General features: G+C 39.6%; 1 protein-coding gene across 2 annotated transcripts in view; it reads left to right on the plus strand.

The window, feature by feature from the left end:
* Nucleotides 1-26,758, plus strand: part of LOC126191326 (trypsin alpha-3-like) — a 103,626-nt gene extending 76,868 nt beyond the window's left edge. The window contains exons 1-2 of one of the 2 annotated variants that reach the window (XM_049932156.1): nucleotides 23,940-24,126; nucleotides 26,071-26,758. In XM_049932156.1, the coding sequence (XP_049788113.1) occupies nucleotides 23,951-24,126; nucleotides 26,071-26,671 (777 nt within the window). In that variant the 5' untranslated portion in view covers nucleotides 23,940-23,950 and the 3' untranslated portion in view covers nucleotides 26,672-26,758. Of the gene's footprint in view, nucleotides 1-23,939; nucleotides 24,127-26,070 lie in introns of those variants that run through there. The other variant, XM_049932158.1, reaches the window with a different exon arrangement.
* Nucleotides 26,759-27,824: the final 1,066 nt, after the last annotated feature.

The following is a 27,824-nucleotide window of genomic DNA, read 5'->3' on the forward strand; positions in this document are numbered from 1 at the left end:
AATCATATCATATGAGTGCAACGCCAACTGCTACAACTGGGAGATGGGAATGTACTAGACATGGCCTACACCTGAGTAGGAGAGGGAAACATAGGTTGGCTGAGCTCCTTTCAAATAATATATTATCACACATAGCAAGAACCCCATGATTACTGGTGTCAGAGTGATACTTTTTTATGTTAGAATCAGGACTCCGGCATATTGTTTTGAAATAAGTGAAAATAACAGAACAGCCAAAACAAATGCTTAATAATTCGGAGAAAAGTAAGATTAGCTTATTTCATCAAATTATTAGAGGATTGAGTAATAAGCTAGAAGAGCTTGTTGTCTGGAAAATTTAGAAAGCTCTGAAAAGATAGACATCATGTGCCTGTTTGAGCACCACATAATTACGGGGTTTGATAAGTTACATATACAAGATTACACTATTGCAGCTTACTCATGCAGAAATAACATAGCAAAAGGAAGAGTTGTTACATAGAAGTTCAAAAACATTGAGACAAGTAGATTTTGTAGTGATGAGCACACAGAAATGTGTGCTTGTGAATTAATTCTGAAAAATAGTTCACTTTTACTTGTAGCCATACATAGATTCCCATTAGGAAATTTTGAACTACTTATGAGGATTCTGGATTTCTTACTGCACTATCTATTAGAGAGCAGCAAGCAGTTAACAGTCTGTGGTGACTTCAATGTAGATTTTTCAACGGATTCTGAATGGAAAAATGATATGGAAACTTTATTTGGAGCCTACTATTTGGTCTCAGTAATTAACTTTACAACATGTTTGGATAAAGATAGTCAGACCCTGATTGATTATGTTTTTCTTTGGTGAAGCTCACAGTAAGAAAATACTGCTTAGCCAGTATCAAATGCTCTCTCTGATCGTGATTCACAGTTAGTGAGGATAAAAACATAGCGCCTTGCAGTATAGATACTCCTCAGCGAAAATGAATTGGAATAATTAATGACCCAGGACAAATATTTTTGAGAATAGTTTACAGGAGATAACACAGGATGTAATCTGCAATGAACCAAATGCTAAACATAAAATTTAATCTGTTCCATGATAAATTCTTATTCTTACTTGAATATAAGTTTCTGCATAAGCTAATCAGAAAGGACACTAAACAGCCCTGTAAAAAAACCATGAATCACTAGAGGGATTAAAGCATTTTATGAAATGTAAAGGGAAATGTTTCTTATGGGAAGAACGAATAGGTATCCTGTAGTAATTGCACACTACAAAAACTACTCAAAATTACTAAGAAAACTTATTAAAAATGTCAGTACTTCCAACAACAGACTCATGGCTGTATGGAACGTGGTGAAATGAGAGACAGGACAACCAGCCACAGAACAAGACAACCATCAATACTGAAATGAATTGAAGATCTATAAATGATGAGTAAGAGATAGGAAATGCATTTAACAATGATTTCTTAAATATAGCAGGAAGCAGAGGAACAAACAGTTCAAGAGCATAATCACAGTAATGTTTTGAAAAATGTAGCTTTCATAAATATCAGTCATACGAATATATCACCAACTTCTCCTTCTCAAATTAAGAAAATTATACATTTTCTCGAAAGTAAAAGTTCATCTTTTTTGGTGGTGTTTCCCCGAGTACTAAAATTTGTTCTCATGTAATAAGTCCAGTCTTATCTGAAATATGTAATATATCACTAACAGAAGGCTTTTTTCCAGGGAGACTGAAAAATGACATTGTTAAACCCCTCTTTACGAAAGAACATAAGACATATTCAATAACTACCGACCTGTTTCGCTGCTGACATCATTTTCTAAAATTTTTGAGAATATGATGTACTCTCACTTTAATAGCAATAGTATCCTTAGGAAATCACAGTTTGGGTCTCAAAAGGGTTGCTCTACTGAGAATGCCATTACATGTTCACTCTTCACGTTATCAAGTATTAAATAATAAAATAGTAGTGACTGGTAATTTCTCCGACCTCTCTAAGGCATTTGCCAGAGTGAATCACAGTATTCTCCAAGATAAACTGACATTTTATGGCACTAATGGTAGAACCAACCAATGGATAACGTCATTTGGAATCAAAAGAATATAGGGAGTTGTACTTAATAATTCAAGCAATATAGTCCAGGGACAAAATTCTCATTTGGCATAAATCACGTATATCTTAGGTTCACTACCGTTCCTCGCATATGTAAACGATCTTCTGTCTAGTATACAACAAGCAGAACTAGTTCTTTTGGAGATGAGAGAAGTACTGTAATCAATCCAAGTATATGGAAAAGCCACAGAAGGAATGGTAAAAAGTTCTTAAAAGTATCATTGAGCGGTTTTCTGCGAATGATCTCAACCTTAATTTTAAAAAGACACAACATATTAAGTTTTGCATATCTAGAGGTACTATACCAATGAGAATTGTAATACATGGCGAGGAAATAACAAATACGGTGGGAACTTCAAAATTCTTCAGGGACCATGTTGATGAGAATTTAAACTTGAAAAAACACATTTTGAAACCCCTAAAGTAACTTCGTTCAGCCACGTTTGTGCTTCGAATCATTGAAAAATCTTGGGGAGAGTCGAATCAGTAAGTTGAAGTATTTCGCATGGATTCATTCAGCAATGTAATATGGAATAATGTTCTGCGGTAACTCATCTTAAAAAGAGAAAGTCTTCATTGCGCAAAAAGGTGCACTACGAATAATATGTGGTGCTCACCCACGAGCATCTGGTAGACATCTTCTTGAGGAACTGGTCAATCTGACTACTACTTCACAGTATATTTATTCCCTCATGAAGTTTGTTGTAAGTAATCGACTACAGTTCAAAAGGAACAATGAGGTACATAACTAAAAGACCAGGAGGAAAAATGACATTCATTACTTCACATTAAGGTTGTCTTTAGCACAGAAAAGGTGCAAAGTTATGCAACATAATTTTTTTTCACTTACCCAGTGATATAAAATTTCTGACAGACAGCAAAGAAAAATTTGATAACGAACTGAGACTGTTCCTCCTTCACAGCTCCTTCTATTCCGAACCAGAATTTGTATTACTGTACCGTGTAAAAGGTGATGGGAGAATTACATACTCACATCTTCATATTTTTTCTTTTTGCATAAAAAATCTTACAAATGTTTAGAATGTAACCATATGTACAAGGTAATTTGCGATGTGATTATAAAATCAAGCATTTTACCTCATTACGACCTGTGGTGCAAAATTATCAGTGGAACTTGTAACTAAGAAACTAACATAAATAAAAGTTGAATCACTTCATAATGATTTCTTATAGTTGTGTGAGTCCACTCCTTGGCTTGTCAACTCTAACAAACAGATTATTTGCATTTTTAAGATCCTTGTGGACGAAAGTACTTTCTTTAGTCTTGTGGGAATACGCTGGAGGTTTCACATGATTCATCCTTTGCTTCAGTTCGATGACTTAAGTTGGAAGGTGAAATTCCATAGTGACATGAGGTTTTTGAAAGATATCGCCAGGTAATTTTACTGTAACACCAAACAACATTTCTTTCACTGCAGAATTGCTTTCATTCCATAAGGAGCAACGGAAGATAATTAATACCGTGTGTAATATATTAGCCTATCTAGCTGTGGCAAAGTTTGCACACCACCAGGTCAGCACACAACTTTTGATATACCGTTAAACCTTTGAATTTTTCCGTTAGCCTGTGGGCAGTATGTAGCAGATCTATCAGTTCACACACACGAACTTTGCTAACGCTCGGAATATGCTAGACTGAAACTGTGTTCCTTGAGCTGTTATTACCTGTTGTGGTACTCTAGATGTGGCAGTTACAGAATAAAATGTTATTTCTTCTCTCTCTGCTTCTGCGTTTCGAAGGACTAGACTTCTGTCCTGTTGGTGAATCCGTCTAAGTACGTAAAGTGGCAGAGACAAAACTAGGTCACTACGTACCAGCTGAAAACGTTCATCGACAACAAGGAAGTCCCCAATGTGAGGTTTCGGATACCCTGTAATTTTGCTCTTCTGACAGGCTGCATATACCTTAGTCTGTTGTTTGGCCCCTTACGTCATGCGAAGCCTGACGAATGTGATTATATGAAATTTACTGAAAAACTCACATCTGGATAAGGCATGTTGTGGCAGTGCCTAAAAACTGTGATTCTAAATTGTCTGTGAATATGTGGACAAATGGTCTCAGTTGATACGTCACACCAGTCTTAATTTAACAGGGACTGAGACTTCGAAGTTCTTAATAGTTTTGTGAGGTACGTGTTTCATCACAGTTCATCGTTTTTAATTATACCTTCTTAAATGATCAACTACCATTGTCTATGCTAGACCCACGAAACAAAACACCTAAGAAATATACTGGAGTTAACGGATTTGGAATTTGAAGTTTTCTCTTTCTTCAGTTTGAAAGCAAAAGGTAATGGGACGTTATCTGTGTGGATGGAAAATCTTCTTCCTTCAATTTCGTTTTCCAAATAGGTTATTGATAAATATAGGCTGGGAAGTTCTCTGTTATAAGTTGAGCAATACTTCTGGGCAACGGAAATCTTCTTCCAAAAGAAAACAATAGGCTTCCAAATTGCATAATATTTGTGTTGCTGGACACATTCTTTAGGCGAAGTATGATGCATCCACTAACAACGCAAGTTAACTTACAAATTTGGGAAAGCTAGTAATGTAGCTTGGGTTAGGTTTTCTTTACAGTTTTCAAACTATTTTGCTGCTTCTGGAGTCTAGTGGATGTTCCTGTTGTCTTTGTTCTCACTTCTCTTCCACTAGTCATTTAAAAGATCTTAATTTTGTGTAGCTTGTTCTAGATTCAGCTAATGGCTTCGTCAGAGTGGTAGCACCGTTTCTCGTCAGATCACCGAAATTAAGCGCTGTCGGCCTGCGCTAGCACTTGGTTGGGTGACCATCCGGTCTGCCGAGCGCTGCTGGCAGGAGGGGTGCACTCAGCCCTTGTGAGGCAAACTGAGGAGCTACTTGATAGAGGAGTAGCGGTTCTGGTCTCGGAAACTGACATACGACCGGTAAGAGCGGCGTGCTGACCAATGAATCCAGTGACGCCTATGGGCGGAGGGTGACACGGCGACCGGTCGGTCCGCTGGGCCTTCATGGCCTGTTTGGGAGGAGTTTCGTTTTTGTTCTAGATTCGACTATAGAAACTGAGTCTGTCAAGAAATGCTAGCATTTGTTTTACTGTTCCTGGACAAGGTATCCTTACAGTGCTTTTAGTCTGCTCAAGTCTGTTACGGTGTTATCTAGGGAAGTGATGTACCTCAGAAAATTATTTTCTGATTGACGTCCCAAGATTAATACTCATAAGTTCCAAAATTTTAGTTATAAGAGCAAGTATTCTTCTTCAGAACTAGATATAGCAAAATGTAGCCTGTATTGGCACAACGAAAACCTAATCGTTGCTCACTTCGTTCACAAATCTTTGAAAAATGCTACATGCATTCCTAAATGCCAGTGGAATGAAATTATTTTTATAAAGATCAAATGAAGTAACATCTGCCGTTTTTGCTTTATCTTCTTCCGCTAGTGGGATTTAATATTAGACATTTAAGAGATTTGTCTTTGAAATATTTTCTTTCTATGAGGCGTTAAGTTGACAACTATTCATGGAACTGGATAGTGGTCTGGGAAGGTGTCGTCATTTAGACGGCGATAATCTACACACACAGTCGCCATCTGATTTTGTAGCCTTGTGTAGTGGACTGGCCGCCTATGGTTATGACGTTTGGTTACTGCGGTACAGGTATTGGAATTCACAATTTAGAGATTGTATGGGTCTAATCTGTGAGCTTGCAAAAGATTGGAGGACCACTTTTTTGGCGCGACACATTGTCTTATTTAGTCAAATCACCAAATTTCTTTACAATTCCGGAAAATTTGAAACGTCCCCTTAGAGCAACTTATACATGACTGTGCTTAAACTGACACACAATAATTTTAGCGCAACGCAATCTGACTATCAAAAATCCCTGCAAAAGAATGGCCCTGAGTAACATTAAACTATACCTTTCAGAAATCACTTACCTCACAAAAATCTTCGTTACTCGAACTACTGCAATACAGCGAGCGCCACTACTGCCAGCTAAATAAAAGATTCAAACTACTGAAGGCACTAACTACTGATAGGGATAGTTAGCAAATGAAAGATATTAATAGAGAACAAACAATGTATTTACCTTAATATTCATAATATATATAGCAGTTCATGACATATTTCAAAACTCCGCCATCTCTCTCCCCACATCCACCACTGCTGGCGGCTCACCTCCAACTGCGCAACGCTACGCGCTGTTCACATCCAGCTGCCGCTCTACAATGGCAGACAACAATGCAAACTAGCCACAGACTGCACACAGCACAGCCAGTGATTTTCATATAGAGCGCTACGTACCGTTGCCAATAAGAAAACATAAACAGCCTACTTACATAGCCCCCATGCTCCCCACAAAAATTTTTGCAAATTGTTTTGGCCAGTGGCCAATAATGATTTGAAAAAATTTTTCATAATTACAATAACAAAGATATCAAATGCACACACTTATTTATACAATGTTGGTCAAAAGCTAAAATTTTCTCACAGTCCATAAAGACAGTCCAGATTGTTCATCACAGTAAAATTTCAGTGTTCTACTCAAAGTCTGAGCAGTATAAGAAAATGCACATGGAAGTAGTGGATTTCCATGGAGTCTTGCAGAAGTAGTGTTGTCCTTCCAACGGAACGACATGCAGACAGGTAATGGGCCACAACAGAGTAAACCCACAGCAGAGTCATTCGACGTTTTGAAGAAGATTGGTAGGTAGGTCATCACAGAGCAGACCCACTGTAGTCCTGGTAGAGATTACGGTATTGGTGGGCCATCAAAGATGCAGACCCACTGCTGTCCTTGTAGAAATAATGGTACTGGTGAGTCAGCAAAGGTGTAGACCCACTGTAGTCCTTGTAGAGATAATGGTATTGGTGAGTCAGCAAAGGTGTAGACCCACTGTAGTCCTTGTAGAAATGGCCAGCAGCCATCTGCTGCGACTGTGCAGGTGCACAATCACCATCGAAGAGTCTTGCAGAGTAGATAGCAAGTCCATAAACCACCACTTGTGCACTCACAAAGTTTTTGGAATTGTCCTTAGAACCAGCAATGCTGTTATCCAGTCCCTTGCTGAATTATTAACACACGTGCAAACACTAACAGTCCCTACTTCTCACATACTGTCCACATACTATGACCAACAGAAACGTGCGCAGTGAAATGTAACGTACAAGTTACTTAATTAGATGAACTGGTGTCAATTACCATTTTATAACATGAGAATACAATTACAATGGTACAAAATACATCATTAAAGAACATAACAATACAGATAACATTTGTAGTACAGGCTTTACAACAGAATAGAAATAAACATATACATCAGTGTTACAGGAATTATGACATAAGTAAATACATAAAAGATCAGAATAATTATTGAAACATCAACTTCACACATGAGCATTAAAACAGAACAGAATACATAATGTCTAAACAGCTTTACAAAGAAAATACCATATTATTAATGCAAAGTATATTTGAGGATAACAGTATTCCTCATCATGTGAATGTAGCTGAGTATTAGAAAAATTCTACAACATAAGTCTTATCAGATAAACATATAAAGACAGGAAGAACATAATTACACACGGGTACCCAAACACATAGTGGGATAACACAAAAGGAAAGGACAGGGTTTGTTTCATTGCAGTATTTTGCAAACAAAACTTTCTTTGCTTCTTGGAGATCTCCCTTCAGTCATCATTATTCCCAAAAGTCCTATCTAAGCCTGCCTTCTGTATTCTGTTCACATCCTCTGTCAAAAATAGTTTTTCTCCACTGTACAGTATCCTTCTTTTTCGCCCAAACCATTTTCATATAGCTTCTCAATAAATTTCTTCCAAGTCATCATAGTTAGTTTCTTATATAGTCTACCCCTCTTAAGCTAACTTAAATCTACTGAGCTCAGATATATATACCAAGGGACGAGGCAATGCAGCATCACATAAAACAGTTCATATAAACAGCAATGAAAAAAAACGCAGATTTGCGAAGCAAGCAGCATTAAGAAATTAGCAAAAGTCAAATTCTATAACACTATGCCTGGCAAACAGCAGCAACTTATACCTAAACATGACATAGCTCAAGCAGAAAAAAATATTACAGTAAAGACAACAATGCAGACAAAGGAAATGTATATTCACATCTTATTGTCTATGTAATTAAAGTGGTCATCTTAATGTCTATGTAATTAAAGTGGTGCACCACAACAACTTATTGTAAAAAAATATTACCATGTACTTGAAAAGAAAATTATGTGTTACTGTTACTAGTTCCTTCTTATTGTTCTTTCCTTTCCAAGTGCTCCTTTTTTTAAAGAATGTGGATCATAAAATAATTATTTAATAGATCTGTTGACAGAAAGTGTTCACATTAGCAAATGCATCTTATTTTATAAAAGCCATGCTGCAACACAGCTGGGAACCAGATATCAAATGAAATAAGCAATTACGCAAACCAAAGCATAAAAATATCATTCAATAGTCATGTGGCATTTCGTAAGTCAGTAGCTCTCATCTCTCGTAGAAAGACACTTGTCATAATCAGGTGTGCAGATGTACGAATATTTCCCATCAATTCATAAGCATTTCAGTAATTAGCACAAAGTACAAGTAATCATATGTTTTCAGGTAATGAGCGTGTAATATTTGCGATGCTTTCTACAAAGGAATGTCAACAGCAAGGTTAATGGAAGTAATGAGGGTGTCGCATTTGCAATATTTTCTCTAAAGGAATGTCAATGGCGAGGATAAAGGCCTGCCTTTTTTCTTTTTTTTTTACCTGTGCTTCCGGAAAGGCACACCCTAATGGCTTGTTCTCCAGGTGTTTGACACAGCTGTGTGCCCACGACGCATTACGTGCAGGTGGTCACTTAACTTTCTTACGGAAATATTTATGACGGCAGTTTCCGCTACAGTGACAGTCTCATATAAAAATATTTCACAGGTCAAGAATTTGCGTTGCAAATGTGTAGAAACAAAATCCTATAAATATAACATTGTCCAAAAAATTTTCGCCGGCATTGTGATACATTCACGCATTTACACACATTTCATAACTCTTAAAGTACGATTCTTGGTTTCCAACATCCTTTTTCACAAGTCCGCGTCCCTAAACACTATTCATTACTCCTTACCTTATTCATTGACACTTCTTCAATATTGCATCATAACAGATAAGTAGCATAATCAAATAACTCATATAGCATCAACCTATTAATCATAAACATACCTCAGCAGCATAATACACATCGTCATCGTAATAATACCATAACACCTCAGTCAAATCTCAAAATCGTCGTAGCTTCCTCCAATAATTTCAAAACCTAACAAAATTCTCTGCTCATGTCAATAGTGTCATATACCTCAAATGTACTTTAAAAATCATGATCCCATACCAAATACATCATTCAAAGCTCTCATAGTATGGTTCCAAAAAAATATGAACAGTTCACAAAGTACAGACAAAATACAATTTCGTAAGTGTGAAGTAATCCAACGGTGTAATTGCATAAACATGTGTCACTGACGTAATAAAAAGTTTGTCTCTCTCAGTGAAATGATCAGATAGCTGTGTAATTTGTGTGTTAGAGAAATATGGTACCGATGTGTAAAGTTGTATAAGCAAATACCATATTAGTTAGGGCTCCTTGTGCTTGCCAAACACATGGTACACAAAGTAAGCGTGTACCCCCCCTGAGGATTATTGTAATTATACCCTCAGGTGTTACAGATTACAGCAATGGAATGAAATGTATCACGGTAAACCTTTGTATCATTGTATTTCAAATATCTTTGAAAATAAATGTTTTTAGTACAAAATTAATCACTCAAATACGTGTCCTGTAGCGCTAAATATGCGTCTTGCTGTAAGATAATCTCTGTGGGAGTGTCGTAGTTATCGTCCTCCGAAAGCTAAGTTCAGCAGAAGCCAATGTACTTACCTCATGATAAACAAAGTGAAATGCTTTGCGTATAGATATCATACTTATTACGCTTATTGCCGTGATGAAGAAAGTGCTGTGCTGTGACGTATTGTTGTGCTACAGAAAAGGCTGTTTCCTTGTAGCTATACCACAAAAGTTACTACTAAAACATGTTTTACTTTCCAGAATAATACAGAAAAACTGTGCAGATATAAAACAGAAACACCGCAAAAGCAACATTGTAAATTGTCGCTCATTAGTAGCGTCGTGATAAAATCGTGTAGCTGTCACATAAACTAACCACTGTCTCATCTGGTATCTCACTGAAACTACCTTAAATCCAGAATCCACTCTCAAGCAAACCAAAATGTTGCATGAAAATTTCATTACCAGTGCCGGTATATGTTCCAAGTATGTGAGCCTTATAGTCATTACATAATCGTGCAACTAACAAGCAAGAATGCACACACACAATAACACTGTGTCGCCTGTTCACAATAACAATGCATTCGTAATTTCTGTTTAAATAAGTTCTCTTGGTTCTTGACTGGATATTTAACTTCAAACATTGTTGCATGTTAACAGTTTCTCAGTGTGACAAATTGTACAAGTAGCGTGAAGTGAAAATTGCAAAGACTAAGTTAAAAAGCAGATTATGTTTCAATAAATGGTTTTACATGTGAAATGTCGTGTAACCCTTTACTCTTCCTAGTACACAGAGTTTCAACTTGAATGCAATTATCATGCGGTATTCGTCCGTAAAGAATACTGGAATTTTGCTCAACGTTAGCGACAATGTTATTTTTCCCTGAGCCAGCCGGCACACGCGGCTGCCTGCGGTGTGAGTCATTGTCTGTTTCTTCGTTGGCGCGCGTCATTACTGGGATTAGGAGGCCTAACTTCCACAGATTCGCCTTGCTGAGAGGGCCCAGCTCTGTTTAAAGCTCGCCAGTTCTGATGAAATTCACGTCTGTCGTTTTGTCGGTAGTTTACATAGTTTCTTGTTTGTCGGTCATGTGGTGTAGAATTTCTCCCTGAATCGTAACTGTGCGCTGGACCGTTGCGTCTAAAGTTATTCTGTCTCCCTTGATAATAATTATTTTGGTTCCCATATTGTCTGTTTCTCTGATTGTCTCTATGATAGTCATTACTGCGGAGAGGTGATCTTTCCCTGTAATTATTACTACTCTGCCAATGGTTGTCATACGGGTGGTGTCTATTTAGGTCACGATTTGTGTGGTGAGAATAGCCTTGTCGCGTCCAGTTATCGTTTCTGTCATCACGGAATTGTGACGGATGTGACCTGTAGTGATTGTTTTCCTGTTTTCGCATCCCGCGACTGTCTATGTCAATTTCTAATTCTTGTAACAGTCCCTGAAAAGCTTCAATGTCGTCTTTGCAACGTCCTGCTAAAATAATATGTCATAAATGTTCAGGCAGTTTGATTAAGCAAATGCGGATGAGTTCTGAGGGGCTGTATGGGTTTGACAGGTATTGATTCTTGTGCAACATGTCTTCAAAATATTTCACAAGATTGGAAAATTCAGATTGTTCGAAGTGTTTCATCATTATGATGCTATGTTTTACTCGGTCTTGTGTAGCTTGAGACCAATATGCTGAGAGGAAGGCATGATAAAAATCTCCTTCACTGTGACAATCGTGAATGACCGATCGCATTCTTACACCTGGTTCATTCACCAAGTAGCCACACATAAATTCTAACCTGTGCTCCAATGACCAGTTGGGAGGGAAACAATGAGAGAATTGATGGAGCCACGCTTGTGGATGAATGTCGTTGGCAGAATTCTTAAACGTTTTGAATTTACGTGTAGTAATGAACAGCTTATAGTCAAAATCATCATGTCAGGGAGTAGCATATTGGTCATTGTTACGTCGTGTCGGCGGTTCCATCTCAAAATTCGGTGTACCTTGCCAATTTCTTTCATAATTACCGAAATGCCCTGTGTTATTATTTTGTGGCTTTTCCGTATATCTATGTCCCTCTTCCCATACTGGAGCGTGAGTGTCCTCTGAAATATGTAATTCTTGTATTACCTGTGTCAGCTGATCTTGTACTTCCCGGATTTCTCTTTGGTGTTGCGTATTAATTTGATTCTGATTTTGTTTGAATTTCCTAATTTGTTCGCACTCTTCTGTGTCATTAAAGACTACTGGTTTTGTGTCATTCAGATTATCATCTACCTTCATAGATAAATTATTTAGCTGATCCGAAAGTTCAACTACTTTCTCTGATAATGAACTAATTTCCCCCATGTGTCTTTCTACTGTGTCCTTTAAGTTTTCCTGAGTTTTCGCAACTGAGTCCATTTTACCTTGCAAGGTCTCATGATTTTCATGAACAGTAGTCTGCAGCTCTTTTATGGCTGCTTCGTGATTCTGTAACGCATTCTCATGACGCGAAAAAATAGGTTGGAAATGCTCACAAATTTGTGTACTGGCAGAAGTAAAGCTGTGAGTACCGGGCGTGAGTCGTGCTTCGGTAGCTCAGTTGGTAGAGCACTTGCCCGCGAAAGGCAAAGGTCCCGAGTTCGAGTCTCGGTCGGGCACACAGTTTTAATCTGCCAGGAAGTTTCATATCAGCGCGCACTCCGCTGCAGAGTGAAAATCTCATTCTGTGTCTTGACTCATTGAGAAAACGGTGAGGACGCAAAACCTGAATCTACAGTATTTGCAAAATTGTGTCCTATCATTTCGGATTCCTGAGGCGAGCTATTGCCGACCGATCGATCGATAAAGCTTCCCTGTTCACTACATGTTTCACTGCCTACGCCATTGTTTGACACCCGCTCCATTTCCCTATGCACAGTTACCAAATTACTACTTTGAATATTAGTTAATTCATTACATGGTGGGGCCAACACACTGCTTTCGTCTTCACTGTCATTTCTCAGTTTACTTTGGAGCCGAGTGTTACGTTTTTCACACGCCATTATTGTCACAATATTTCACACGATAACACAGAAAAGCACAATTTGAATAGCAAAAATAAGAGAACACATTAACATAGCACTGAAAATAATATGTAGTTAATTACAAGCGCAGCTGCGAAATACTTGGTGCAAATCTACATGCATGCCACAACTGTTTTACAGTACAACAATGAAAGACTGCAACTACAAAGGAGATTCTCTGTACAATTACGCGCTAGCAATAAACAAAAGCTACACTAAATACACAAACTACAAGAAAAAATCAGAAGATTCCAGTGAGGTATCTTAGGCTAAGGGTCGACATATGAAACGTCCCCTTAGAACAATTTATACACGACTATGCTTAAACTGACATACAATATTTTTAGCGCAACGCAATCTGACTATCAAAAATCCCTGCAAAAGAATGGCCCTGAGTAACATTAAACTATACCTTTCAGAAATCACTTACCTCACAAAAATCTTCGTTACTCGAACTACTGCAATACAGCGAGCGCCACTACTGCCAGCTAAATAAAAGATTCAAACTACTGAAGGCACTAACTACTGATAGGGATAGTTAGCAAATGAAAGATATTAATAGAGAACAAACAATGTATTTACCTTAATATTCATAATATATATAGCAGTTCATGACATATTTCAAAACTCCGCCATCTCTCTCCCCACATCCACCACTGCTGGCGGCTCACCTCCAACTGCGCAACGCTACGCGCTGTTCACATCCAGCTGCCGCTCTACAATGGCAGACAACAATGCAAACTAGCCACAGACTGCACACAGCACAGCCAGTGATTTTCATATAGAGCGCTACGTACCGTTGCCAATAAGAAAACATAAGCAGCCTACTTACAAATTTATAGCAGATATGAAAAGAATTAACTCTATCAGCTGTTTCAGTACATGCAACCTACCATTTCACTTTCAACCGACCGTGTCATCAGTCATTATTTTGTTTCTTGACATCAACCAGAAAGTGAAAATGATTAAGAGCTACGGCGTCTATATGCGTTTTGAAGTGCCATAGCTTTCTTCGAGCCTGCACGCACCTTCCCTGAGGCAAGTCTTGTTGATCAGAATCCCATTCAGACTGCGGCTGCCAATCCGGTCATTTCAGGAATCGGATGAGTCAGCGACTTGTCTCATTTCTGTGCTGAGGTTACTGAAATGCGCCCACCCGACAGCGAGTAAGGCGTTCTGGAAAAACGGCGAATAACCTGGATCTAGTAGGCAATTTATACGAAAAAGAGTGTTTCATTAGTAATAAACTTAAGTATAATTAAATATTCATGAGCGCGCTGTTCAAGAAGTGGACGAGATCCTTGGCTCTGTGTTTTATGTGATCTCTGGTGCTCTTGGTCGCCAGTCTGTTGTGCAGATCTGGGGCATTTTATTTGAGGCGTAGGCCTAATAGCGAGCCGTTGAATTTTAGGGAAGGAGATGTGATGTTCTTGACTCTGGGAGAAATTGTCTGGAATATTATGGAGGTGAAAATTTGTTTATGATGCTATTTTATTGATTGTATTGATGGAGAAAATTTTTTTACGAATATTTCAAAGTAACCCATGCACACGCAATAAAGAAATGTTAGTCTGTCAGAACTACCGATTGAAGGAAATATTTGCCCATTAGATAACTGATAATATTCATGACTTGTCCTTCAGATAGCAAGTAAGATTCGTGATTATGTTAATTCGATTTCTCTGTTTTCATTATCTCAGAAATTATACAATTAGTTGAAATGTCTGTAAAGTTTGTAAAGAGAGAGTAATTGTTAGAGTCTTTTTTGTTGTACAGTCTTTTCCGACAACTACCAGAGTTTAATTTTCAAGAGCGCTAGTCATTGAAGTAAAACCCTCTTCCATCATTCTTAGTAAAGCTTACAATATTTTGTCGTCTGTGCATTGCACCTTACACCATTCGCAATTACAGACTGTTTCTGACAAGCAAAGAAAAATTTAGAGTAAAACTATTGTCTCTTTAGTCGCTGCATTTGCTAGTTTCAATTTGCTTTCGAGAACATTAGTACACGAGACACAAATTGCACGCCAAGCAAGAGATAAGTGACGCTTTTTTCAAGGGAGATCTCATTTTGGATTCTTGTGAACAAACAGTGCATCGTCAGAATTTTCAGTTGTTGTGCTAAGTAAGCAGTTTAATTACAGTGAACAGAGAAAGCAATATTAATCAGATATTTTCTTCCGTGTTGTGCTGTCTTTTATTTCGTGGATGTCTTCATAATGTATTCCTACATCAGTGTCGAGTGTCAGTTAAGTAGTTTTACTGAGGACAAAACGAGCTTCTTTTGGCATTGAATTAGAATCATTTCAAATTCAGCTTTTCATTAGGAATTACATATTGTTTCAAGACTGTTCACATGCCCGATAGAAGGCCAATGAACGGTCAGTTTTGCTCAGCAGTTGAATACGTAGTATATCCTATGTTTACTAACGGCTGGATAAAGAATTAGAGTTCTTGAATTGGAAATGTTGTGTGACTTAACTGTGAAGCCATAAATGGAAGTTAATGAAATGTTTTTACGACGGTCTGCCGAACAAACACCATCGAAATTATCTCAAGTAAATTTTCTAGGAAATTTAACAGTAAACATTCTTAGTAGTATTTTCTTCTCAGTGAGAAACTTTACCTCTTCTGTCTGCTGCGATGGTCGTCTTGAATACAGCCGCTGTAGAAGGTGTTAATTATTGACTGTGTCACCTAATGAAAGACACTCATGTTTCGGTGAGATGAACTGTTTCTCAAATAAATAGACAGGCACTTTAATTTACTTGACGTTTTTACATTAACCCAAAATCCAGTTTTAAACCTTTCATGACCCATGGGACATACATGTCCCCTTCATGTTGAATTTGGTATTACCGGCCCTTGACGTTTTGCTATTAACGATATGCCGAAATGAAAAGCTAAATAGTGAGAGGGACGGATTTCGAAAAAGATGAATTTTTTGACAAATCTGGATGCACGACTGTGATGTACATAAAAATCATAAGACCTTTCTTTGAAATTTATTCTAACGCAGAATCTGTTACCGTTTCAATGGTATTCATTCAGAAACAATAAACTCATGTTTTTTTCCAAGGGAGTGTTGTAACTCCTTAGCGACCATATGGGCACGTATAAAAACTATGTAACTCTTATTTTGCTCTTCACTACAGCATATTCAAAGTCGATCAAAGTAAAAGTATGTCGTTCGGGTGGATTTACTTGTAAGAAAGTCTCAGCTCGATAGTAGATGGAACTACTTGAATTTATAGGCATGTAACGACATCGATCGAGATTAACTGATATCTCACCACTGGTAAGGTAAACTAGTGGTCAACATTGTGTTGTGCATGCAGGATGAGAAGAATAAAACTTTGCTGGAAAATATTTTTGCGTCTAGGTAACCCAAGTTGCACTGTGTGCCCCAAGTGTGGGTGATGTAAGTTGGGTAGCTTATCCTAAGGTGCAAAAAATGCTTTATGGGCCAGTTTTAGTTCGCCTCTTCTTTATTGATACGTTGGACGCATCATTTTATCAAACAGAGCTTTTTTGTCGAAATTATTGATTTGAGTCCACTTATAGGCTTTCGAAAACGGTTAACCAAGATATGGTGCCCAACTTTTTGTCACATCAGAGGGCACGTTTAGACCTTCACAAGATCTCGTGATGGTTCTCACCTTCCTGTATAAACGGCTACATAAAGCATATAACGCATTGATTATGCTCCGGAAATCTAGAAAACATGTAGGAAACAACCAACGACAAGTTTCAAGGAACAGATTTCATTTTATAAAACATAGATATTTTGTAACTTGCACACAAAACTGAATGCATCACACTTACTATGAAGTATGAGCTAGATGGAAACGTAGGTGTTAATGTTTCAGAAAACGTATTTGCAGACAACTGACGAGTTTGCTTGTAACACGCCCGGGATTACGAATGGGTGTGTGTGTGGGGTAGAACTTTAAACTGACTTCTCGATTCGTGACCATGCGCCCTGTCCACACCACGTACCTGGTAATCCCGCGGCGGTCGTACTGTTCTGCTCCACACTGCTGTTGACTTGCCTGAAATTATGTATCGAAATATGCAAGAGGGTTTAGGGGAGACACTCAACGTTAAAACACAACACTGTCCTATATCTGGTACGAACATCTATATTCTGAGACGATATGGAAACCACAGGTTGCACTGTTTACACTCTAAATCGTAAATGTTTATCCCAATTAACAATCTTGATGATTAACAGTCCAAAAATATAATTCAGACGAGCGTACGCGTAACCGACACGACACGGGTGATTGTTGATGATGCGGTAGCCGAATGATCGAACGAAAGTTCTTGTGCTTGTCACACATACAGATATCTGGTAATAGTCCTCCTTGTCACTAGTGATGATATAACACTGTTCGAAAAGTTAACTTTTCAGTTTTCAGTTCTCACTTGTACGAGCGTGCGCGTAACCGTCGCGGCGCGGATGATTGTTGATAAAGCGGAAACGCGATGATCGAACGCATGTCCTGACGCTCGCTACAAGACACTGGCACTTGACTGCACTCTATGATGGTAACTAATTTCTACTGATTCACATCAGTTCATTCTGGGAGATCGAACACGGCGTGGATGATTGCTACTGTGCGACACGCAACGAGAGTACACACAGATACGTTATCGGCGGCACTGCTCATTTTTAATTACATCTTGACGCACTTTCCTCTGAATTACTTCCATATTTAATCAGTTTACTGTAATAGCACTTGTAGCAACACTTCAACCTAAATACTAAAAATCTTCTACATGCAGAGCTACACACTACACAACATAACAGTTTCGTGTTCCGTGCTAACCTACATCAGCACTAGGCTGTCAAAATACAGAAAAAAAATAATTTCACTACTCACAGCACTGCGTCATAAGGGAGCGTTCCTTGCATTGAAAGGGATGGGGGGTGACTAGCGTCGATGCTGCGCCGAGTGGCAGATGTGCAGTATAGTCGTCACCTCGCCACTCTCGCCTCGCGGTAATCCGTCCATTGGCGTACATGAAACAGGATAATGACTCTCTCAGTGTTGTCCTAGCAATGCCTATCCAACTTACTCATAGTCTGTTACTACTACAGTAGATATTACGATGTTCTGTATGACATAATAAATACACAGGCTATTAAGAAGAAAAATATATGGATGTCCACTAAGTTAAATTAGGTTACTAAGTGAATGGTACAAAAAATGATAGCAAGCATTAAGCAGGAGTAGTAAGAAACTTTCAAATGAAAAATCTTTTGGATAGCACAACCTGTAAACACAAGACACTAGTAATCACTCAAACCATAACACTGTATGGGCAAGAAGAAATGTAATACATATAATCTAGATTAAACAGATACAAAGCGAAAAGAAAGAAAAAAATTATATTGCAGATGACGGGAACACACCCTGGTTAAATCTCACTCGATTAGAGTGTCCTCATAAAACCTCATAATAATCACAAATTAATGTCTGTACTTAAGGACAGCAGCAGCTGACATATATACAGATTCAGACACGTCACAATATATCACTCAGTCATTAATCTTGCCCACTACAGTATAGTTTAATGTTTTCCACTTGGTGTTTTCCCATGTGGCATGAGGTATGCTGTTGATTGCACACTCAAAATATGTTATATACGCTTTCCGCCTGCTATGTTTCTAGTTTCGCACCTGATCATCAGATGCACTGTGCGTTGAATTCTGATATCCGTGGCTGCCACCGTCGCCTCTGTGACCACCATGGCCACATAAACCACAGTAATGTCTCCTGTCATTATCATTTTTCCAAAGTCGTCCACTATGTCTATTATTATCGTTTGATTGGTCATCTGCATTGGGTTCGTTGCTCCCTGATACTCTTCTATCATCTACTCCTCCTCCTACTACCTGTAGCTCATACAACGTGTCTAATTGTCCTGAGGCTGACTTCATTGCCTCTACGTCATCTTTAGGGATTGCTAACAACTTATCCTGAACTCCAGTTGGTTGTTTACTTATGGTCAGGGACACTATTTCTTCTGTCGTCACTGGTTCACCTAAATACAAGTTCCTCTCATAATTATCCTGAAAAAAATTCTTTAATTTCTGGTCACACCCTGTCTCAAACCTTCTACCTTGGTATAGACTGTTGCGTACTTCATTTTGCACCCGTCGCAGACAAAATTGTTGCAAAAATTTGTTTTCAAATTCAGCAAAGGTTGTACACTTATGTCCTATTCTCATACCCCAAGTACCAGCTTCACCTTCCAATCTTGCTGCAACGAAGCGTACCCTTCTTTGTTCGTCTCATAATTCAGGTAACACGCCCTTAAATTGATATAAGAAATCTTTGGTATGCCATCTCCCATTTGGTTCGAAGTTCTTAAAATTCCCTATGCCAAGGAAGACATCATTTTGTATACCAATTAAGCTACCTCCAGCAATGCTTCCATCACATAATAGTGATTTCATTTCACTCTTCACTCTTCCTTGGTCTTGCCTACCTCACTGTACACCTCTTCTACTCGACGTGCATAAACATCCTGGTTTAGTGTAACAGCTGACATCCTGTGTTTACAGGGTTGCACTTCCTCACCCAGTTGTTCAAAATGCTCATCGTAAGCCTCAACCTTTTCAGAAGTTCTTCTTTCACTTCTTTGACATCCGATTCTACCATTTCAAAACGTTTAGTATTGCCTGCAACATTCTCCTCAAGCGGAATGGTAAGTTCATTTATCCTTTCATGACTTGATTCAGCCCGCTTGTTTAGAGCCTCATCAGTTTCGTCGATGTTTTCATTGAGTCCTTCGTTTATATGCTCCACTGATCGCTTAATATCTTCCCTTAGTTGCTTGATGTCTTCCTTTATTTGTTTGTTATTATTCAATAATGTTCTGTTATTATTCAGTATTGTTTGGAGTATGTCCACGATAGACAGGTCCGGCCTGAGTTTACACTCATCCCGTCTGGGCGTCTCCCTGATTGGTGATGACACTGCATTAGGACTTCCCATCTCTGTTGATAGACTACTGTCCCCTCTACCGGAATCCGACACTTCACTACTCCTTGCTTCTGTTTTCGTCTCCACCTGATTACTTTCGCCTAAAGAGTCTGCTTTCACCTCTCTGTCTACTGCAGTTGCACCAACCTCATTATTTGCCATATTGAACCACCGTAAAGTCACCCAAGCAAGAAATAAACAAATCACAATAACACTCGTAGCACAGAATGAATGGCAATAACTACAACCAAACTACAACGCGGTATGCATTCAACGCTGTAATTCGTGCTCAGAAGCACACATAACATACAAGATCAAGTAACAGAAGAAAAAGAATGAAATTTAAGCTAACGTAAATACAGTTCTGCAATTGTATTAACTTTTGTTAAAATTAGACCACTAAGTAAACAAGGTCTGGCAGTGACATTTACCTTACTATACGATCGGAAGTAAGCAATGTCTCGTAATTTTGGTTATACAAAAGAATTTAATACTGTCACTGTTTGTAATTACGTAATTATAGAATGCAGTCTGCACTGCCAGTTAATTACTCTCGTTGCTTCAGTTGCGTGAGGTAACGTTGTGATGCGCGACTTACTTTCCATTGTCTTCTGGCTCCGTAGTCGCGGCTGTTGCGTAGCGCCGACTCAGTTGACATCGTCCGGCTGTAAGCACTGCACCCTCTTTGCAAAGCGTAGTAATATTTGCTGCGTCGCTCCTAGGCGCCGCTCACGACGTATACGGCGATGACAGCCAAGAAGCTTTCACTTTTGCCCATAGGTGTCACTAGCGTCGTCTTCGGTAATGGCTGCCAAATAACTGTTCCCTTCGCACATAGACGCCTCTAGCGTCGTCAAAAGCGCACCACCGTGGAGTATGTTTACTTCGTAGCACTATATAGTTCTTGCACTGTCACGGATAGGACGAGTATATACACTGTGTCACAAGTTCTTTGCCGTACACATCCCACAGCTCGCGTGACGTAACTCAATAATATAAACTAACAGTCAGTGTTTGTTCACTCTCCTAATAAATTATACGGCACATCTTATCCGAAAATTGCAAGTCCTCACCATGTGACACGCCCGGGAGTACAAATGGGGGTGGGGGAGCCTTTAACTGTTTGTCGTTTCGTGACCGTGCGCCCTGTCAACACTACGTACCTGGTAATCCCGCGGCGGTCGAACTGTTCTGCTACACACTGCTGTTTGCTTGCCTGAAATTATCTATCGAAATATGCAAGCGGGTTTATGGGAGACACTCAACGTTAAAACACAACACTGTCCTATGTCTGGTATGAACATCTATATTCTGAGACGATATGGAAACCACAGGTTGCACTGTTTGCACTCTAAATCGTAAATGTTTATCCCAATTAACAATCTTGGTGATTAACAGTCCAGGAATATAATTCAGACGAGCGTACGCGTAACCGACACGACGCGGGTGATGGTTGATGATGCGGAAGCCGAATGATCGAACGAAAGTTCTTGTGCTCGTCACACATACAGATATCTGGTAATAGTCCTCCTTGTCACTAGTGATGATATAACACTGTTCGTAAAGTTAATTTTTCAGTTTTCAGTTCTCACTTGTACGAGCGTGCGCGTAACCGTCGCGGCGCGGGTGATTGTTGATAATGCGGAAACGCGATGATCGAACGCATGTCCTGACGCTACAAGACACTGGCACTTGACTGCACTCTATGATGGTAACTAATTTCTACTGATTCACATCAGTTCATTCTGGGAGACCGAACACGGAGTGGATGATTGCTACTGTGCGACACGCAACGAGAGTATACACAGATACGTTATCGGCGGCACTGTTCATATTTAATTACATGTTGACGCACTTTCCTCTGAATTACTTCCATATTTAATCAGTTTACTGTAATAGCACTTGTAGCAACACTTCAACCTGAATACTAACAATGCTTCTACATGCAGAGCTACACACTACACAACATAACAGTTTCGTGTTCCGTGCTCGACTCCGGGTCTAGTGAAGCAGGGGATACAACCCGTCGGCTTTGAACAATGACGTCATTCCTTAGTTATGGATAGTAATGTCTTCACTTCGAGGCATAGATAATAAAGCAGTTCTGTGTTCTAATAAGCGCTATCATTAAAATAATTGACTGTGAATCTAAAAGCGATCGCTTGATATTCGCTAAATCATTAAACCTGTGATTTAATTAAGTTAATTGTTTGTTTCTTATTCAGAGGTTGCAAATGTATCGTACGTGTATTTCCACCTATTCGTAAGTAGGATCAGTTTATTCTATCTCGTGAGATTTTTTTTTAAAGCCAAAAAACACTTATCAGCTACTGAAGCATCTGTATCTTAGGATCAGTTTATTCTATCTCGTGAGATTTTTTTTAAAAAGCCAAAAAACACCCACCCACCTCCCCAGGAGTCGGAACTCCCGCACCCATTAGAAGATACAGATGCTTCAGTAGCTGATAAGTGTTTTTTGGCTTTAAAAAAAAATCTCACGAGATAGAATAAACTGATCCTAAGATACAGATGCTTCAGTAGCTGATAAGTGGTTTTTGGCTTTTTTTTTAAAAAAAAATCTCACGAGATAGAATAAACTGATCCTACTTTATGTTAGTAATAGCGGAGACGAAATAAACAGCACATCTACAATTTGTATCCCGTGTTCTACTTGGGGTTTACTGAAGCGGAGGATACATCGTTCAGGCGAAGAACAGGACAGTAATGCTAGTGAAAACGAAGAAATCGCCTTACGACAAACTCATATTCCGGACTGTACTTAAGCAACACACTTCGAATCAGCTTTTAATTTGTATCGGGTGTTTCATTTGCGGTTTAGCGAAGCAGGGGATACATAGTTCAAGTGAACAACAGGACAGCAATGCTAGTTGAAACTAAGAAATCGACTACGCTGAACTTGTATCCCGTACTGCACTTAAGCAATACAGTTCGAAAGACTTTCGAGATACAACTGACATACATGTAACGTTATGTATTCTTTGCTAGTAATTTCATTCATTTCTTTCCATTGTATTTTGCGGAGGAATACTAAGATACAAACACGCGTTATCGTTAACGTGAAAATACTACTGGCCCTTACATATGTAAAATAAAGTTTAGCTCTCTCGCATTCCTTTGTTTCTCAACATTCTCCGCAGCTCTTTCATCTTTGTAATATATGCTCTCTGGCGACTTGTGACGTCATTGTTCAAAGCCGATGGGTTGTATCCCCTGCTACACTAGACCCTCGACTCCCTACAGACGCGGCTGCCCGCAAAGATACTCCACAACTAAGCCAGCGATATGACAATACGCTTACATGCTGAACGCTTTTGGTTTGCGGGGGATCGACAGAAAGAGACTGAGGGTCATGTTGCAGAACTGTTATGCAGAGATTTGTGTTTAGATCCTCGATTTAGACCAGTGCGAGGACACATTTGCGCCAGTGGAAACGACGTAATTTCCCGTGAACAATGTGACATTCAAAGACACGTAAGTTATGCTGTAATTTCTGCAGCTATAACTTGCTGTGGCCGCTATGCTTGAATTTATTTTTAGAAAGATTTGAGAAATTTTTACTGAATAAAATGTCTGTACTCCAGACTACGATCTAGCAAGGGACTGGAGGCCGAGGTTGATCTGTAGTGTCCCCTTACAATCGCGGATGCCCTTATCAGCCGTTAAGAGACTGTTAATTATTAGCACGTTGATGTGCCATTCAAGGACAGATAAGTGATTTTTCCATAGGCAATAAAGAAGAAAGAGTTGTGTCGAGTATTCTTATCAGATTCTGTTTAATGTAACAGACGAACATTTACGTAAGTGAAAAACAAATAACCGTGTACAAAAATGACATACTGAAGTCCACCTACTCGTACTGTGGGTTTTTCCTATCTCTCTATGACGTAAATTCGTGGGTATATATAAGCGTACACGTTCGCCATCAGCACAAGGCGCTCCTGCAGAGATGTTGCGAACTGGTTTGGTCTTACTCCTGGTGGTGGCCCTCTGTGGCGCCTCTACGTTTCCCCTGGTGAGACCCATCCAGGGGAGCAAGCCCTGGAGGTCTCGTCTGGATGGCCGGATCGTCGGTGGTTCCGCTGTCAGCATCTCCCAGTACCCGTGGCAGCTCTACTTCACCATGTAAGTTCTCAGTCAGTACAACTTTTAGGTTTCTAGAGGCGAAGAAGAGCAGAACAGCCTATTCCGTTTGTAAATTCTGTATGCTCGAAAATATTAAATGTTACTTACCTTGAAGCCTAGGTTGTGCATGTTTAGAGCCTGTCGCTGAGGTATCCTTAAGTATTTCAGAGCAAAAGCAAAGATGTCCCTGTGCCTAGAGAAGACTTAAACTTAATGTAACGCATTGTAGGTGACACTGGCAAAGTGGCAACATCGTCCGAAAAATATTGTTCCTTACAATACGTGAGGTAAGACTAGGAACATTCTCTGTCGTTACATACTAAAAGCGACTAATGTTGTAACGCAATTTCAAAATCTGATTTCCTATAGCAGATGTATAAATCTGTTAGTTTCCAAAATCTGCTGAAGTGCTACGTCTCTTGTATACTTTTCCAGGTGACACTAATGGACATCCAAAAAATATAGCACTGCCTTACGCAGTTCATTGTTTCCTGTCTCTACTGATAGGCGTCTGTGCGTAAAGGAGAGTTGTGACGGAACAGGCAGGCATATGTCCACGTTCAAGCGATTTAGCTTTGTGGTGTTGGGTGCCTTTTCTGCCTAACCTGCTGATCTGCAAAGAATCTCGGTTGAATTGTGTGGAATGTGCGCTTAGGATGTGAAGTGGATACTGAACACATCTTTTAGAAATACAAAGACGGGAAAAACATCGTAATACGAAGAAAGAGTTGAGCGACATAAGCGAAAGTTGGTAGGCGTCTTTATACCTCTGAAAGACGCTGAAAGATGATTTATATTCACATTTTGTGCCAGTCGCGTAAGATTGACACTAGTAGCAATACTATGAAGATGCAGAGCAGGTTTGCTTTAAATACACGCTGTAGCGGTCGTGAGTGTTACTTACCTTTGAGACTGGACGTGGCGAGTTGAAGTCAATCAAGCATGCCTTTAAGGCGACAAAGACGCCGTTATCAATATCTTGCTGAGTAACGAGGTCGTGTAGTAGGGCTGCGAGGAGATGAATGTTGCTTCTGCGATATCGCAGAATGAGTTGGGAGGAATGGAGCCGCTGTACACAACTGAGAGCAGCGGTGGTCAGCAGAATGTGTGGTCGCAAGAAAAACGAGTACCGGACGGCCACAAGGCATTATCATCAGAGAAATCATCACGTTCGACACGTGGCCCTTGGGCATCGTACTGCATCTGCTGCAGCAATCTAAGCAGCAATTGGCACCACAGAGACACAACGAACTGTTACAAATCGGTTAATTCAATGACATCATCGTAGCGTGTTTTCCACTGACTCGAAACCATCGCCATTTGCGACTTCAGCGGTGTCAAGCGAGTGCTAATTGGAGGGCAGGGTGGAGGTCTGCGACGTTTTCTGATGAGAGTTGCTTGTACCTCTGTGCCAGTGAAGGCAGTGTGTCGGTTAGAAGCTGGGTGACTGTTTCCAAACTCCAAATAAACTTATGTCGAGCGAATGCTGAGGTGGATTATAAGCCCGAGACAAGCAGAAGCGTGAGAAACAGTCTAGACGCACGCGAGCTACTCTGGTTACGACTACGTCATCGCCTTCCTGCTCCGTATTGTTACACATTGGAACCCTGATATAACTGAATGAGTATACAGTTCTCCAAACAGGACTGCTTTTTTTTCCGAATCACTACCATGTTACGTAGTTCACATTTTCAGTGTAGAAATTTCCTACTCTAGTGGCCTTAGAAAATAACCTAAAGGATCATGCTTTTGAAAATATTTTTACTAATTATATTGTATTGCCATGGTTAGGGAATTCCCATTCAGAAACAGGTGCAAATTTAACAACTTCAACCGGCAGGAAAATCCAGAAAACGTTATTATTTTGTAACCTAGTGAGACTGCATATCCAAAGGTATGAAACGACGCAAATGTTACTGACGCACCTTGTCTTTCCCTCGTCAGAGGCAACTACATGTGTGGAGCCTCGATCATCAGCAACACCTGGGCTCTGTCTGCGGCCCACTGTGTAGACGGCTACTCCACCAACCAGATGCTGCTGCGCGCAGGCACCTCCACCAGGGGTAGCGGTGGCACCACCCACAACATCGCCACCGGCTACATACACAGTAGCTACTCTGATCCCGACTACGACATCGCCGTCGTGCAGGTATCCAACGCCTTCAGCTTCAACAGCAACGTGCAGGCCGTGAGTCTGACCTCGTCGGAGCCCTCTGCTGGAACGTCGGTAACAGTTACCGGCTGGGGTGCGACTTCATCTGGCGGCAGCGCCTCCAACACGCTGCTGGCAGTCACCGTCCAGATCATAGACCGCAACACGTGCAACCGCTCGTACGGTTATATCACCAGCCGCATGATCTGCGCTGGAGTGACCGGAGGCGGCAAGGACTCCTGCCAGGGAGACAGCGGCGGTCCTCTGGTGTCCGGCTCCACCCAGGTGGGCATCGTCTCCTTTGGCAACGGATGCGCCTTGGCCAACTACCCGGGCGTTTACACCAACGTAGCCAACCTGAGGTCCTGGATCCAACAAGCTACTGGCGTCTAAGCCATGGATCATCTTAGCCAAATTTTGCTGAATACTTGATCATGGTATCTCAAATAAACAAATAAAAAAACTGTTATCTACATTGAATCAAGTTGCTACCCATCAAGTTTTTAAATGTTCTGTACAACCAACATACAATTATGGCACAATATTGAATTTCAGTGCTCTTAAACTGAGCCTATGATCTAGCATTACCAGTTCACTCTTACATATGCCTGTGCTAGGACAAATATGCTCACATGATACTCATCCAACATGACTAAGGACAAAAATGCCACCATGTAAAAGAATATGGCCAGTGCCCAAATTGTCATAATTTTAGAGCATTCTTACAACAATTCCTTATGGGAAATTTCACACAGAATTACAGAACATGTCAATCTTTTTAATTAATCTTAAAATAAAAAGTACATAAAACGAGGCTAAATGAGTACTGGGAATGTTTTTCCAAAAGGATTTCTAAAAATATCTTAATTATGCTTAATATCAGACTAAAAAAACGAACCTAGACCTTTTTTAAAAAAAATTCTTCTCTCTGTCTTATAGTGCCATATGTGAGCTAAATTTATCACACCGATAAATGCTCGAAATCAAAAGTGCAATTAATACATTATGGTATTTTTCATAGTTGCATATGTAATGTACTATTCTCTCACATGGACGTGCAATGGCTCTTATTGAGCCCATGATCTATCTAACATATATTTGCTTTTTTTAATGTGATACATAGAAGTGCTTACTTGTGACAACGTGTCTGAGTGTAATCTCGGCACCAATGTCTAGGTAAATTCTTTGCTTTATTTGTGACCTGACTGTCAAGGGAAGTCAGGATTCGGTTACGATTGTCGACGGGGCCGTAATCAGTTACTATTGGTTGCCTTTTTCAGTCACACACAATTTATTTTAAACAAATGATTCCAGACTCAACAGCAAATAAAAAATACCACACGTTATTAATGAAGGAATAAACAACTGTGTAAGCAATAGTGTTTTCAGTGAGTTACAATTTAGCAAATCGTCATTAAATACAGATACAGCAGATAATGCTTTAAAAGCAAGCCTCTGTGATCTGGGCAGAAGGCCTTACACGCCAGGAATGGCAATAAATTAAGAATTGTTTAAAACTCTCTACAACTTACAAAATGGTTCAAAT

The sequence above is a fragment of the Schistocerca cancellata genome, chromosome 6, assembly GCF_023864275.1.
Source record: "Schistocerca cancellata isolate TAMUIC-IGC-003103 chromosome 6, iqSchCanc2.1, whole genome shotgun sequence".
In the NCBI taxonomy this organism is placed as follows: domain Eukaryota; kingdom Metazoa; phylum Arthropoda; class Insecta; order Orthoptera; family Acrididae; genus Schistocerca; species Schistocerca cancellata.